The 15,706-nt window shown below is 36.3% G+C and overlaps 1 protein-coding gene across 13 annotated transcripts in view; it reads right to left on the bottom strand.

The window, feature by feature from the left end:
- RALGAPA1 (Ral GTPase activating protein catalytic subunit alpha 1) overlaps nucleotides 1-15,706 on the bottom strand; it is a 231,376-nt gene that overhangs the window by 186,533 nt on the left and 29,137 nt on the right. For all 13 annotated transcript variants that reach the window (XR_014808956.1, XM_021099154.2, XM_021099150.2 and 10 more), the window contains exons 2-3: nucleotides 8,633-8,743; nucleotides 8,095-8,144 (exon numbers count right to left, since the gene is read on the bottom strand). Coding sequence is in view for 11 of the 13 variants with exons in the window: in XM_021099154.2 (XP_020954813.1) it covers nucleotides 8,095-8,144; nucleotides 8,633-8,743 (161 nt within the window). In the remaining 2 variants the exon portion in view is untranslated. The remainder of the gene's footprint in view (nucleotides 1-8,094; nucleotides 8,145-8,632; nucleotides 8,744-15,706) is intronic.

Genomic DNA, 15,706 nt, shown 5'->3' with positions numbered 1-15,706 from the left:
GGGGAACCTCCATACTGTATTCCACAGTGGTTGTACCAATCTACATTCCCACCAACAGTGTAAGAGGGTTCCCTTTTCTCCACTCCTTCTCCAATATTTATCGTTTGTAGACTTTTTCTTGATGGCAATTCTGGCTGGTGTAAAGTGGTACCTCAGGAGTTCACGTCGTGGCGCAGTGGTTAACGAATCCGACTAGGAACCATGAGGTTGCGGGTTCGGTCCCTGCCCTTGCTCAGTGGGTTGGCGATCTGGCATTGCCATGAGCTGTGGTGTAGGTCACAGATGCGACTCGGATCCCACATTGCTGTGGCCCTGGAGTAGGCCAGCAGCAACAGCTCCGATTCGACCCCTAGCCTGGGAACCTCCATATGCCGCGGGAGCGGCCCAAGAAAATGGCAGAAAGACCAAAAATAAATAAATAAATAAAGTGGTACCTCATAGTTGTTTCGATTTGCATTTCTCTAATAATTATTGACATTTAGCATCTTTTCATGTGTTTTTTTGCCATCTGTATTTCTTCTTTGGAGAACTGTTTAGATCTTCTGCCTATTTATTGAGGGGGTTGTTTTGTTTTGTTTTTTGATACTGAGCTGCAGGAAGTGTATGTACTTTGGAGACTAAGCTCTTGTTAGTTGCTTCATTTGCAACCCATCCTATGGGTTGTCTTTTCATTTTGTTTAGGGTTTCCTTTGCTGTGCAAAAACTTTTAACTTTAATTGGGTTCCATTTGTTTATTTTTGTTTTTATTGTCATTACTCTAGGGGGAAGAGCTGAGAAGATACTGCTGCAGTTTATGTCAGAGAGTGTTTGGCCTCTGTTTTCCTCTAAGAGTTTTATAGTACCTGGACTTCTATTTACGTCTTTAATCCATTTTGAATTTACTTTTGTTTATGGTGTTAAGAAGTGTTCTAATTTTATTCTTTTGCATGTAGCTGTCCAGTTTTCCCAGCACCACTTATTTAAGGGACTGTCTTTTATCCGTTTATATTCTTGCCTCCTCTGTCATAGATTAGGTGACCACAGTGTAGTCATTTGGACAATACTGATTCTTTCAATCCAAGAGCATGGTTTATCCACCTTTGATTTCTTTCATCAGCATCTTATAGTTTTCAGAGTCCATGTCTTCTGCCTCCTTAGGTAGGTTTATTCCTAGGTATTTTATTCTTTTTGATGTGATGGGATTGTTTCTCTAACTTCTCCTTCTGATTTTTCATTGTTAGTATAAAGAAATGCAGTTGATTCCTATGTATTTGTATCCTGCAACTTTATCAAATTCATTTATGAGCTTTAACAGTTTTTTGGAAGCAACTTTAGGATTTTCTAGGTATAGTATCACGTCATCTGCAAACAGTGATAGTTTCACTTCTCTTTCCTATTTAGATTCCCTTCATTTCTTTTTCTTCTCTGACTGCTGTAGCTAGGACTTCCAAAACTATACTGAACAGAAATGGCAAGAGCAGACATCCTTGTCTTGTTCCTATCTGGGGGGGAATTCTATCAGCTTTTCACCACTGAGAATGATGTTAGCTGCTGGGCTCATACATGTCTTTTATTATGCTGAAGTAGGTTCCCTTTATGCCCACTTCCTTTTTTATCAGAAATGTGTGCTAGATTTTGTCAACAGGTTTTACTGCATCTATTGAGAAAATCAAATTAGTTTTTATTCTTCAGTTTGTTAATGTGGTGTATCACACTGATTGATTTGTGAATACTGAAAAACCCTTGCATCCCTGGGATAAATCTCACTTGATCATGGTGTGTGATCCTTTTAATGTACTGGTGGATTCGGTTTTCTAGTATTTTGTTTAGGATTTTTGCATCTATTTTCATCAGTGATATTGGCTTGTAATTTTCTTTTTTCATGGTATCTTTGTCTGGTTTTGATATCAGGGTGATGGTAGCCTCACAGAATGAGTTCAGGAGTGCTCCTTCTTCTGCAAGTTTTTGGAAGACTTTCAGAAGGATATGCATTAACTCAACTCTTCCCTAAATGTTTGATAAAATTCCCCTTTGAAGCCATCTGATCCTGGACTTCTGTTTGTTGGGAGTTTTTAATCATAATTTCAATTTCAGTACTTGTGATTGGTCCATTCATTTTTTGATTTCTTCCTGATTTAGTCTTACAAGATTACCTAAGAATTTGTCCATTTCTTCAAGGTTGTCCATTTTATTGGCATATGGTTTCTTGTAGTAGTCTCTTATGATCCTTTGTATTTCTGTGATAGCTGTTGTAACTTCTTTTTCATTCTAATTTTATTTATTTGAGTCCCTTTTTTTGTTTTTTTGGTTTGTTTGTTTGTTTGTTTTTGTCTCTTGTCTTTTTAGGGCCACACCTGTGGCATATGGAGGTTCCCAGGCTAGGGATCTAATCAGAACAGTAGTCACTGGCCTACGCCACAGCCACAACAATGCCAGATCCAAGCTGATGCTGGTCTGCAAACCACACCACAGCTCACAGAAATGCCAGATCCTTAACTCACTGAGCAGAGCAAGGGATCGAACCCACAACCTCATGGTTCCTAGTCGATTCATTTCTGCTGCACCATGATGGGAACTCCCTTTTTTTCTTGATGAGTCTGGCTAAGGGTTTATTAATTTTGTTGATCTTTTTAAAGAACCAGCTTTTAGTTTCACTTATCTTTTCTATGGTCTTCTTCATTTCTATTTTGTTTTTTCCCTGCTCTGATCTTTACAATTTGTTTCTTTCTGCTAACTTTAGGTTTTGTTTCTTCTTTCTCTAGTTGCTTTAGTTGTACACTTAGGTTGTTTATTTGAGATTTTTCTTCTTTCATAAGGTAGGCTTGTATTACTATGAACTTCCCTCTCAAAACTGCTTTTGCTGCATCTGAGAAGTTTAGGATTTTTGTGTCTTTGTTGCTATTTGCCTCTTTTTTTTTTTTTTCAGGCCCACACCCATGGCATATAGAAGCTCCCAGGCTAGGAGATGAACCAAGAGCTGTAGCCGCTGGCCTACGCCACAGCTATAGCAATGTCAGAGCCAAGTCATGTCTGCGGCCTACACCACAGCTCAAAGCAACCCCAGATGCTGGTCTAACCCATCATTTTAGGCCTGTATTTCCTTGCTGATTTTTTTGTCTGGATGATGTGTCCATTACTATGAGTAGGGTGTTTAAGTCCCTATTATTGTGGTGTTGTCAATTTCTCCTTTTGAGGCTATGAGCAATTGCCTTACATATTGAGGTGTTCCTATACTTATATATATATATTTACAATTGTTATATCTACTTTTTGGATTGGTCCTTTGATCATTATGTAATGTCCTTCTTTGACTCTTGTTAACATTCTTCAAGGCTGATTTTTGTCTGATATGAGTACTGCTACTCCAGTATTCTTTTGATTTCCATTTGCATAGAGTATTTTCTTCCATTCCCCCCCCCCTTTTTTTTTTTTTTGCTTTTTAGGGCCCCATGTCTAGCACATGGAAGTTGAATTGGAGCTGCAGCTACCAGTCTAACCCATAGCCACAGCAACTCAGGATCCAAGCCATGTCTGCAACCTATACCATAGTTCATGGCAACACCAGATACTTAACTCACTAAGCAAAGCCAGGGATCAAACCCTCATCTTCATGGATACTAGTTGGGTTCATTACTGCTGAGCTACAGGAACTCCTCCCTTTCAGTTTGTATTTGTCCCTAGATGTGAAATGGGTCTTTTGAAGACAGCATATATATGGGTCTTGTGTTTGTATCCATTCAGCCAGTCTCTATCTTTTGGTTGAAGCATTTAGTCCATTTACATTTAAGGTAATTATTAATATGTATGTTCTTATTGACATTTTGTTAATTGTTTTGGATTTGTTTTTATTGCTCCTTTCTCTTCCCTTCTTCTCTTCTCTTGTGGTTTGATGACTATCTTTACTATTGTGTTTGGATTGCTTTTTCTTATTTGTGTGTCTAGCTATTGCAGATGTTTGGTTTGCAGTTACTAAGAGGTTTTGATACAGGACTCTATATATATACAAGATTGTTTTAAGTTGCTGGTCTCTTAATTAAAATGCACCTTCAGTATCCTGCACCTGTACCCTCCTCTTTGCATGATCCCTGGTTTTGGTAGCATATTTGTGTGTGGATGATTTCCTACCTTTACTTTATGTTTGCCTTTACCAGTAAAGTGAGCCTCATAATTTCTAATTTTGTTTCTATTTGTGGTCTTTTCTTTTCCACCTAGAAACATTCTTTTAGTATTTGCTGTAAGGCTGGTTTAGTGGTACTAAATTCTCTTAGCTTCTGCTTGTCTATAGTAAAGCTTTTGATTTCTCCTTCAAATCTGAATGAGAGCCTTGCTGGGTAGAGTAATCTTTGTTGGAGGTTTCTTCCTTTCACCACTTAAGTATATATGCTTTGAATGTCCTTCTCCTATAGTGAGCCACAGCTGCCCCGTTTTCCCAGGAGATCTTCCAAAATCCACAAGTAGTTCTGACCCAGATTCTTAAAGAGTCTCTGCTTTGCCCTGGGATCCAGTATACAGGAAAGCCTGTGTGTGCCCTCCAAGAATGGAGTCTGTTTCTCCCAGTCCTGTGGAACTCCTGTGCATAAGCCCTGCTTGCCTTCAATGCCAAATGCTCCAGGAGCTCCTCCTCCCAAGGTCAGACCCCCAGGCCTTGGCCTGATGTAGGGTCCAGAACTCTTACTCCTGCGGGAAAACCTCTGCAATAGTTAATTCCCAGTCTGTGTTGCACAGCTGGTCAATATGGGATTGCTTATGTTGCAAAAGTGCCCCTCCTACCATCTCAACACAGCTTCTTGTCTTTGGGTATAGGGTATCTTTTTTGGTAATTTCCAGTCTATTTCGTTGATGGTTGTTCACCAAGTGACTGTAATTTTGGTGTTTTTTTTGAGAGAAGGTGAGCTCCAGTCCTTCTACTCTGCCATCTTAATCCCATCTCCCCTAACTGTAATTTTAAATGTTCATTTACTATTCTTAGAATTTCTGCATTGTGAATACTACTGATAAGTTTGCAATTCTTTCAGATAATATTTGTGACATTTTCTCCCAAGTAATTCTTTCTCCTATTTTGATAAACTTGAGAGGGAAAATATTGTGCTTTCACAAAAATCCTATCAAATATGTGTACTAAATTAATTCATGTGAACCCAAAGACACTTTCATAACAGCCAGAGTTATAAGAAAAATATTTTCAAAATCAGGAGCCCATAGTCAAGCTAACATACATAAGCTTCCACAAATTGGGAATAAAGAGTTTTTACATATAATACTTCCAAAATTTTGTCTTTATTTTCCTTTATATATTGCACCTTGTGGATTATTGTAGATCATCAGCTGCTTTATTATGCTGCTGAACTACACTCTCAGTACTCATCTGCTTGCTGAATAACATTTGTGTGTTTGTTATTATTGCTGCTCTTACTATTATTATTATCTAGAAACATCATTCACTGAACTTCATAAGGGCCAAACAATAAACTAAACATTTTATATAACAGTGTCTCATTAATTCTCACAATCATCCACAAAAGGAGAGTTTATTAATCTCATTTGACAAATATGGAGATAGATGAATTAACATGCTTACACTAGAAAGTGGAAAAACTGACATTTCCAACTTCAATATGCCTATTTCCAACATGTGTGCTTTTATAATATTCTGTTCAAAGAATGGTAGGAATGTTTTTACACTTCTCTCTTCCCTTTGATATAACCTCTCTTATTCCATCTCATATAAGAGGAGGATGAAGAAATTAAATTGCTTCACAGATAAATGTTATTCGCACATGAGATACATCAACTTCTTTACCTTTACCCTCCTGTATTTCTCCCACAGCTAGCCAACAACTGTATAATTACATTTACTGTGGTGTGCAAAGAGATAAGTTATAAAAAATTTAAGAGAAGTTTGTGTACTACTCAAAAGCACTCCTAAACTACACTTTATTAAATTACGCTTTAGATTTAACTATTAAATTACACTTTAGATTTAACCCATTATAAAATGTATATTTAAATCTTTTTAATGTGGTTAATGTAAATTAAATTACACTTTAGATTTAACTCATTATAAAATGTATATTTAAATATCTTTTTAATGTGGTTAATGTAAATATGAAAGAAATCACGTATACTCTTAACTGCACATAACAGAATTAAATCCTATGTCATATTAACCTTACATAATGATGTTTTTTATTCCAGAATGAGGAAATCATTTTATTTATCATTTCTTGATTTTGAAAAATCATCATTAGTCTTCAAATTGGGTGGAGTTCAGATATTATTGTCCCTATTGTATGTAGAAAAACATCAGCACACAGGTTAAATATTTTCTCCAAAAGATGAAGACCCTGCATTAAATACCTTTTTTCCTAGTGAAATTTAGTGATTCATAAAAGACAAACATTTCTGTTCTGTTCAAAGAATAACAAATGATTAGTATATGTTACATATTTATTATTTTTTAAGAGAAGGAATATCCTGAAAGAGCTTCTCAGAACTAAGCAACCATCTCTGTTTCCTGAATATAGGGCAAGCATGATTATCTGAAGAAACACTCTCCAGAAATTATCTTGATTTCTCTGTACAACCTTTCATTTTTTCCTCAAAAATCTATGTTTTTAATATTCCCCTTGTAAACAGTTCATGCAAACACTTTGGAAGCAAATTTCTCAGAGTTAATAACTAACGAAAATTAACTGCAGAACAGGTACCAACAACACAAGTTGTTAAAAAAAAAGTTTTATAAACTCTTTAAAACTTGAATTCTTTAAAAGAAGTTTTTTCTTTCTTTTTTTTTCAGTTGTGACCAAAGCAACTGAGATATCAAACTGTTCAAATACTTGTAAACCATATCAAAATAATCAAAATATAAAATAGTGAATTATCTTTAATTAGGAGGAGATAGAACAGTTCAATCTTTAGAAACTGATTTCCAAATTCTTTATTATGCCTTTCAAGACACAAGGTCTAATCCTGGCTTTCTCTAGATCTCTAAAATTCTCAAAAAAAAAAAAAAATCAGAATATTCCTATCACAATTCAATTTTAAAGAAAAAATGAAAAGCAAAGAGTTATTTTAAGAGTGTGCGTGTATGTGTCCCTCATTTTTATCAGTGTGCCAAAAAGAAAACAGAAATTTTGGCAGAGTATTAAATGCTGTTTCCTTCTTTAGCAATAAAAACTTGTCCCACCCCAATCCAAAGTTATCTACAAGAACAATTTATAAAACATTTTAAACTATTTATACAAGTTTCCAATGGAAAGGAGTTAAAGCAGAAACTATAAACTCCTAAGGTATTAACAGCTCCATGAATTTACCGTCCCAAGTAAGAATGTTTTTAAAAAAAAAAAATTTTTTTTTAATTTTTATGGCTGCACCTGCTGCATACAGAAGTCCCTAAACCAGTGATTCAATCTGAGTCACCACAGCTGAGACCTAAGCCGCAGGTGAGACAATGCCAAATCCTTTAATCCACTGGACTAGGCCAGAGATTGAACCTACTACTCCACAGAGACCTGAGCCACTGCAGTCGGAGTCTTAACCCCCTATGCCATGGCAGGAACTCCTAACTTACTGTTTTAAAAAATGTTCTCCATTTGTGTAAACCTCCCACAAACTAAAATCTCCACTGCTTGCAAACACAGCAGATATAGTACCAATTTTGGAGTATCAAATGCATTAAAACATAATTATATCTGTACCTCAAAATAATTAAGAATTAAGGCAGGGAGTTCCTGTTGTAGCCCAGCAGGTTAAGAACCTAACTAGTATCCTTGAGGATAAGGGTTCAATCCCTGGCCTCACTCAGTGTGTTAAGATTCTGGCACTGCCACAAGCTGTGGCATAGGTCACAGATGCGACTTGGATCCCAAGTTGCTGTGGCTATGGCATAGGCCAGGAGCTGCAGCTCCAATCTAGCCCCTAGCCTGGGAACCTCCATATGCCACAGGTACAGCCCTAAAAAGAAAGAAAAAAAATTAAGGCAGGCATATTTTTAGGTTAAAATATGTCATTCGGTTTTTGGAAAGCATGGCAGATCCACAATGTTAATATTCAGTGTTTTTCTTTGCATGTTCCAAAAATTAATTTTGGAAAAAAAGTTACATTGGCGATACTTACCTCAAAAATAAAAAGTATAGCATCCAATTCCTCCCTCTGAGATTTGTGACCTAAAACATTTTTATAGAAAAATGTTTTAAACATTATCATTTTGTCCTTATTGACAACAACCATTTAAAAAGCTTAAAATATTTCAATAATTTAGATTCAACATATTTATGTCTAAAAACAAATCATAATGCATTGTGAGGAATTATACCTCAACTCTAAAAATGAAAATACAAAAATAACATATGCTCAAAGCTAACATATGCCACTAGGGCAGAGCAAAGATGAGGAAACAGGTAAACCTGACTAAAGAAAAAGCAAATCCTCTAAGTCTTCTCAAAATAATAAAGATACAATAATAATAATAATAGTAATAATAATAAAGATACTACTACTAACTTACAATGTGAAAGAAGTGTCTACAAGCTATCTGACAAAATGAAGTGAAATAATACAAAAATTCAAAGGCCAAGAACCTATTCTTAAGCTGACTGTTTATGACAAGTATTTGAAACATTAATATAAGCCAGGATTGATTTTAACATCTTACCTTTCTGTTTAAGACTAGCTTCAATAGTAACAAAATTCTCAAAGAACACATAATATATATGTGAAAAATGTTGGTCAAAAAACTGTTTAAGATCGATGGACTCTGCATTCTCTGAAAAATAAATAAAAACAGTTTTTAGTGATTATTACATGATGTTCAGTAAATATATATCATGGTAAGTTTCCTTCAAAAATGTTGAAGAACTGCTCACAAAATTCTATAAAAATATTTCAGAGATGTATTTATATATGTATATCCTTGCTGTCATAACTTTACCTCTTAAAAATTTTAGTTTTAATTTTAAAAACTAGTCAAATCAGGTAATCACAATCTTTGTTTACTAAAAGAAAACGTCTAAGAAAGATTTATTCAAAGCCATTAACTAAATTTAAAAAATTAATGTTCTATCTTCAATTCACAGCTATGCCTCTCAACTTCTCACCAAGACAGTTAAAAATCAGTATTTCTAAGAGTAATAATACATCATGTCCAAAATACATTTACTTTAAATATCCAACAACAGGCTTTGCAAGTAGGCACTTAACTACTACAAAATTCAAGCAGATAATACTTGAACAGAGTCAGGGAGTTAAACCCCACACAGCCTGGATTTAGTGTCCAGGCTCTTAACCTCTGTATTACTCAGCTCCAGCACAGAAAATCTGTAAGAAAAATCAGAAAAGAACACTAGTAGTTTATCTATTATCTGCTTATAAGAAGATAAGAATAATAGTTATTGAATACAAGTAACCATATTTTAGAGACTACTAGAGCAAAAAATATATACACTGAGATACACAGGAAAAGTATTCTATTTTCCCCTCAGAAGAGTCTGAGGTAACAAAGAACTATGAAATTACAAGGAAATAGGCTGCTATAATTACCTCTAAATTTCCTGAAAGTAATGTTTCAAACATAACTAATCTCCCAGGGGAAAGAAGAAAATGAGAACAAGAAGAAAGCAAAAGAAAAAAATCAAAACAAAACAGAAGCAAACATGAAGCAACTCAAGATTTTGCCACATAATTAAGGATCCAAGATTCTCTCTCAATTTCCTTTCCATACAGCATGTTAAACAAATCCTGGAGACTACATGCTTGTTAATAAAAAATACTAGATCAAAATTAAGTGAATTTGTTTTTCACTCTACATCTACTTGTAATGAAACAATGAGCAAAAACTCTAAAAAAAAATTTTTTAAGGAGTTCCCTGGTAGATCAGTGGGTTAAGGATCCAGCATTGTCACTGCTGTGCCTCTAGTTAATACTGTGCTACAGGTTCAATCCCTGGTGCATGAACTTCTGCATGCCAGGGTCTAACAAAAAAAAAAAAAAAAAACTGTCTTATAAAAATATTTTTGTTCACCAATTCAAAAAATTTATATGGTGGGGGAAAAGGGGAAGAAACACAAAAGGATGGATATAACAATAAGAAGGTTTCACTTATTTAAAAACAACTCTCTCTGTAAAACAATAAGACAGAAGAATAGAGTTCGGGCTGTGGTGCAATGGGATTGGCAGCATCTCTGTACGCAGGGCACTGGCCGTGGGGGGGAGGGTTAAGGATCTGGCATTGCCCCAGCTTCAGCCTAGGCTGCAACGGTGGCTCAGATCTGATCCCTGGTCCGGGAACTCCATATGCTGAGGGACAGCCAAAAAAGAAAAAAAGAAAAAAGAAAAGAAAAAAACCCACGGAAAAAAAGAAAATTTTAAAAGGAAGGAAATCCAGAAAGACAGACGTTATGGAAAAACTTCTATCAATATTAAACACCAATACTTTTCCAAAAAAAATACCTCTCCAAAAAAAATACCTCCATTATACTTTCTCTTTTTGTGAATGCCTCTATTACTTTAAGTCAAAACATGGCTCCTAATTATGTCATAAGAGCTACTACAAGGGTTCCTTAGCATCAGCAGGTGATGGTCCCAGGAATCCCTCAGACAACAAAATCCAAGGATGCTCAAGACACATATATAAAATGACAGAGCATTTGCATGTAACTCATGCACATCCTCCCACAGGCTTCCCCCCCCCCCCCCGCCCCCGGTACACTCTGAATCACCTCTAGATTACTTATGATACCTGATACAATGTAAATGCTAAGTAAATAGTTGCCTGGGTGCAATAAATTCAAGTTCTGCTTTTTGGAACTTTCTGGAATATTTTTTCAAATTTTTTTGATCCCAGGTAAGTGAAATCTGAGGATGCAAGCCCACCCCTCCAAAATAAAGGGTCAACTATATTATTCATTTAAAGATGCTAGGTGCTCTTTTGAAACAGAAAACATGCTTTAGCTTCTTTAATCTGTCAGGTTCTTTTAAAATTTTAATCAGGGGAAGTGTATTCCACATGCTAAAATGATGGTACTTTAAAAAAGTTTAAGGGTTCAAAAATTTCCCCCACTTTTAGACATACTTCTGTTTGATCTGCAATGTTTCTGAGTTAGTATTTCCTTTAATCAAATAAACATTTTAAGCACAAATTAAGATTGAAATTTTCTCTGAGATTTTAAAAAACTTAGTCAGGCTTACTAATGTTTTGAAGACCTTTGGGAATACTAACTTTTTTTTTTTTGTCTTTTTGCCTTTTTGTCTGTTGTTGTTGTTGTTGCTATTTCTTGGGCCGCTCCCGCGGCATATGGAGATTCCCAGGCTAGGGGTTGAATCGGAGCTGTAGCCACCGGCCTACGCCAGAGCCACAGCAACGTGGGATTCGAGCCGCGTCTGCAACGTACACCACAGCTCACGGCAACGCCGGATCATCAACCCGCTGAGCAAGGGCAGGGACCGAACCCGCAACCTCATGGTTCCTAGTCGGATTCGTTAACCACTGCACCACGATGGGAACTCCGGGAATACTAACTTTTAAGTAGTGAAATAGTTCTAAACTTCATTTAGTTTTCACAAATAAAATTTCACATATCTCTTCAGGATCTTTTTCTGAATGAGCTTTAAGAATCTAGGAGTTCCCGTTGTGGCTCAGAGGAAATGAATCCGACTAGGAACCATGAGGTTGCAAGTTCCATCCCTGGCCTCGCTCCATGGGTTAAAGATCTGGCAATGCCATGAGCTGTGGTGTAGGTCAAAGACACAGCTTGGATCCGTGGCTGTGGCGTAGGCCGGCAGCTGTAGCTCCGATTCAACCCGTAGCCTGGGAAATGCCATATGCCATGGGTGCGGCCTATAAGACAAAAGACAATTAAAAAAAAAGTAATATATTTATTTCCTAGTACATTATTTTGAAGACATTTAAGCTCTATTAAAAATATATAATTAAAAATTACAAAATTCTTAAGTCAGTCCTCCCGACCTTAAGTTTCAGGTATGTTTCCTATAAGTTATCACATAATCCTACAGAACCACCACATGATTCAGCAATCCTACTCCTGGCAATATATCTGGAAAAAAACTGTAATTCAAAATGATACATGCACCTGCATGTTCACAGCAGCACTATTCACAGTGGCCAAGACATGAAAATAGCCTAAATGTCCACTGACAAATGAAGGGATGAAGATGATGTGGTGTATACACACACACACACACACACACACACACACACACACACACACACAATGGAATACCACTCAACCATAAAAAATGAAATAATGCCATTTGCATGCAACATGGTTGCAACTAGAGATTCTCAAAGTAAGTGAAAGCAGAAAGAGACTAACAAATACCATATGATATCACTTATATGTAGAATCTAAAATATGGCACAAGTGAACCTGTCTACAAAACAGAGAGAGATTTACAGACATAGAGAACAGACTTGTGACTGCCAAGGAGGAGATGGGAAGGAGAGGGATGGACTGGGAGTTTGGGGTTAGTAGATGCAAACTACTACATTCAGAATGGATAAGCAAGGAGGTCCTGCTGTACAGCACAGGGAGCTATATCCAGTCTCTTGGGACAGAGCATGATGGAAGATAATACAAGACAGGGAATGTATATATACATATAGCTGGTCACTCTGCTGTACAGCAAAAACTGGCACGGCAATGTAAATCAACTATATACTCTAATAAAAAAATTTTTAATAAATAGACCCATAAGCTTAAAAAAGTTATCACATAACCCAAGCTGGAAAACCAAAAAATTCAACAAATTTTGTATTATCATCATTCTTCTTCCTCAACTATTAAAAAATCATCTTTTAGAACTTTTCCTCAAATGACGGCAATATAATAGACTAATCTGTGAAGTATACCACAAATAAACTGCTTCTGATAATAAAGTACCAAACAATGCAAATTATTGCCTTAAAATAATCAATAATACTGAGGATGGATCCAACAATATGGTAAATAACACAAAAAAACCTTCTTATTGTAAATACACAGAAATGCTGGATAAAAATAAATAATACAAGCTCAAAAAAAAAAAAAAAGGTGAGGGGGAAAAGGAGTGGAAGTAAAGAAAAGAGAGTAAGTATGAAAGAAGAAAGTGGGATAGAGGAAAAAGGGCCATGAGGAAAAGGGAGAAAATGAGAATGTGGGATGGGGAAAGGCAGGGAAGAACTGGAGGAAGGGAGATGGGAAGGAATTAAGGATGAGAAGTGGGAATGAGTAAGGGGAATGAAACAAAAATGTAGTATAAAATATAAGCAGTATGGAATCAAGCACAAATAAGGAAGAAAGTGCAAGAGAAAAGTAGGAGGAAAACAGAAAGAAGGTAGAAAGGAGAAAACAGGAAGAGAGAGAGGATAAAACCATACAAATGGGCTGGAAAATTATAAACAACACATAATCTTAAGAGGTTCTAAAAAGAGTAGGGTCTCTGATGAGAGAGAAGAAATCAAGAAAAGGGAGAAAGAAGAAAGGAAGGAAAGTAAAAAACACTTAAGCTGTAAGAGAGACTAATGCTATTACTCACAAGGTAACACAAAAGAATAAGAAGATGGAAAATATAAAGATGAGGCTAACAGACTACCTGAGAAGTTCCAAGAACAACAGTAAAATGTAAGCAATATTCAAAGAAATAATGTCTGAGAACAATCTAAAATTGGTAAAATACATAAATAAATCTTCAGACTGAAAAAAAGCATCCTGAGTTGCAAGCAGGACAAACATAAATCCACACAGGGACATATTCTAACTCTAAATTCAAAATGGAAATAACTAAAATCAAGAAAAGTTACCTATACAGAAATATTAAAACTAACAAAAGACTTCTTGGGAATTCCCTGGTGGCCTAGTGGTTAAGGACCCAGTGTGGTCACTGCTGTGGCTCAGGCCACTGCTGTGGCATGGGTTCAATCCCTGGCCCAGGAATTTCTGCATGTTATTTGACTGTGGAAAAGAAAATGGAAGGAAGGGAGGAAGGTGGGCAAACCAAAAAGGTGAATGAAGTGCCAGAAATAAATATAGATATGCAAGTAATCACAAAAAACTTAATGGATTAAGTGCCTCAGTTGAGAGCTGTAATCATATTGGATATAAAAACACAAACAAAAGGCAAGCTACAAATTATTTAATAAGAAAAGTATTTTTAAGCCAAAATGACTAAAATAATGAAATAAAATATATCACTTAGATACTAACCAAAAAAAACCAACACTGATCTCTCATTAAGAGGCAATAAGTAAACATTATGGCAAGAATTACTATAATTAGGATTTCCCTGGTTCTCAGCAGGTTAAGGTTCCAGTGTTGTCACTGTTGTGGCTTGGGTTGAGGCTGTGGCATGGGTTTGGTCACTGGCCTGGGAACTTCCGCATGCCACAGGTATGGCCGAAATAAATAAACAAAAATAAAATCTCTTTTTTTTAATCTCTCAATTAAAGAGAGTCAATGTATTTTGACAAAAGACTCTATTTACCAAGAAGCTTTAATTTCAAGTTTGCATGGAGTTTCAAAATACAAAAAGCAAAAGATGACAGACTCCTAAGGAAAAACAAACCCACTTATACTGTGGTAGGTTTTAACACATCTGTGCCATTATTTAACCAAAATAAGAATAGTAAGTATACACAAGATTTGAACAATAAAATTAGTGCTTAACCCTTAACACTCTAAATTCAGAGTATAAAACTTTTCATGCAAAAGTAAGATGATTTACAAAAACTATACTAGAGAGTTCCTACCATGGCTCAAGACAATTAAGAATCCGACTAGTATCCATGAGGATACAGGTTTGATCCCTGGCCTCACTCAGTAGGTTAAGGATCCAGTGTTGGAGTTCCCGTCGTGGCGCAGTGGTTAACGAATCCGACTAGGAACCATGAGGTTGCGGGTTCAATCCCTGCCCTTGCTCAGTGGGTTAAGGATCCGGTGTTGCCGTGAGCTGTGGTGTAGGTCGCAGACGCAGCTCAGATCCTGTGTTGCTGTGGCTCTGGCGTAGGCTGGCAGCTACGGCTCCGATTCGACCCCTAGCCTGGGAACCTCCACATGCTGCGGGAGCGGCCCAAGAAACGGCAAAAAGACAAAAAAAAAAAAAAAAAAAAAAAAAAAAAAAAAAAAGAAAAGGGATCCAGTGTTGCCATGAGCTGCAGTGTAGGTCACAGATGCAGCTCAGATCCAGCGTTATTGTGGCTGTGCTGTAGACCAGCAGCTGTAGCTCTGATTCAACCCCTAGCCCAGGAACATCCATATGCTACAGGTGTGACTGTAAAAGACAAAAAGAAAAGAAATGAAAAAAAAATTAAAAAACAACAAAAACAAAACAAAAGCCCTGAACTAGTAAGGACACAAACTAAACAGAAAAAGTAGCAAAAATACCTTACCACATACCATGCTCTTTGACCAAATGAAGTTAAGAATTAGTAACAAAAGCTAACTCCCCATATAAAGGAGAGTTCTAGAAAGGAGTAGAGGTAACAGTCCCAAATACTCACATGGGCCAGCAAGAGTGCCTAATGCCCACAAGCCAGACTAGAAAAACTCATAATTCATGGAGCAATTAGCCCTAAAAATGAACACAATTCCAAAACCAACAAACATGTCATAAAAGCAAGATGCAAGAAGATCAAATTGTTTCAGAGTAACTTGAAAAGAGCTTAAGAAAATGCAAAGGTATACAAAATATCCAGGACCAAATAAGGTAATAAAATTCGTGATGTCTAGTATATAAC

The sequence above is a fragment of the Sus scrofa genome, chromosome 7 (genome assembly GCF_054392235.1).
Source record: "Sus scrofa isolate SSC_HxYL_T2T_F1_AM1 chromosome 7, Sscrofa_HxYL_maternal_Yorkshire_Landrace_v2.0, whole genome shotgun sequence".
Lineage (NCBI taxonomy): Eukaryota > Metazoa > Chordata > Mammalia > Artiodactyla > Suidae > Sus > Sus scrofa.
This window is presented reverse-complemented; position numbering and strand designations above follow the sequence as displayed.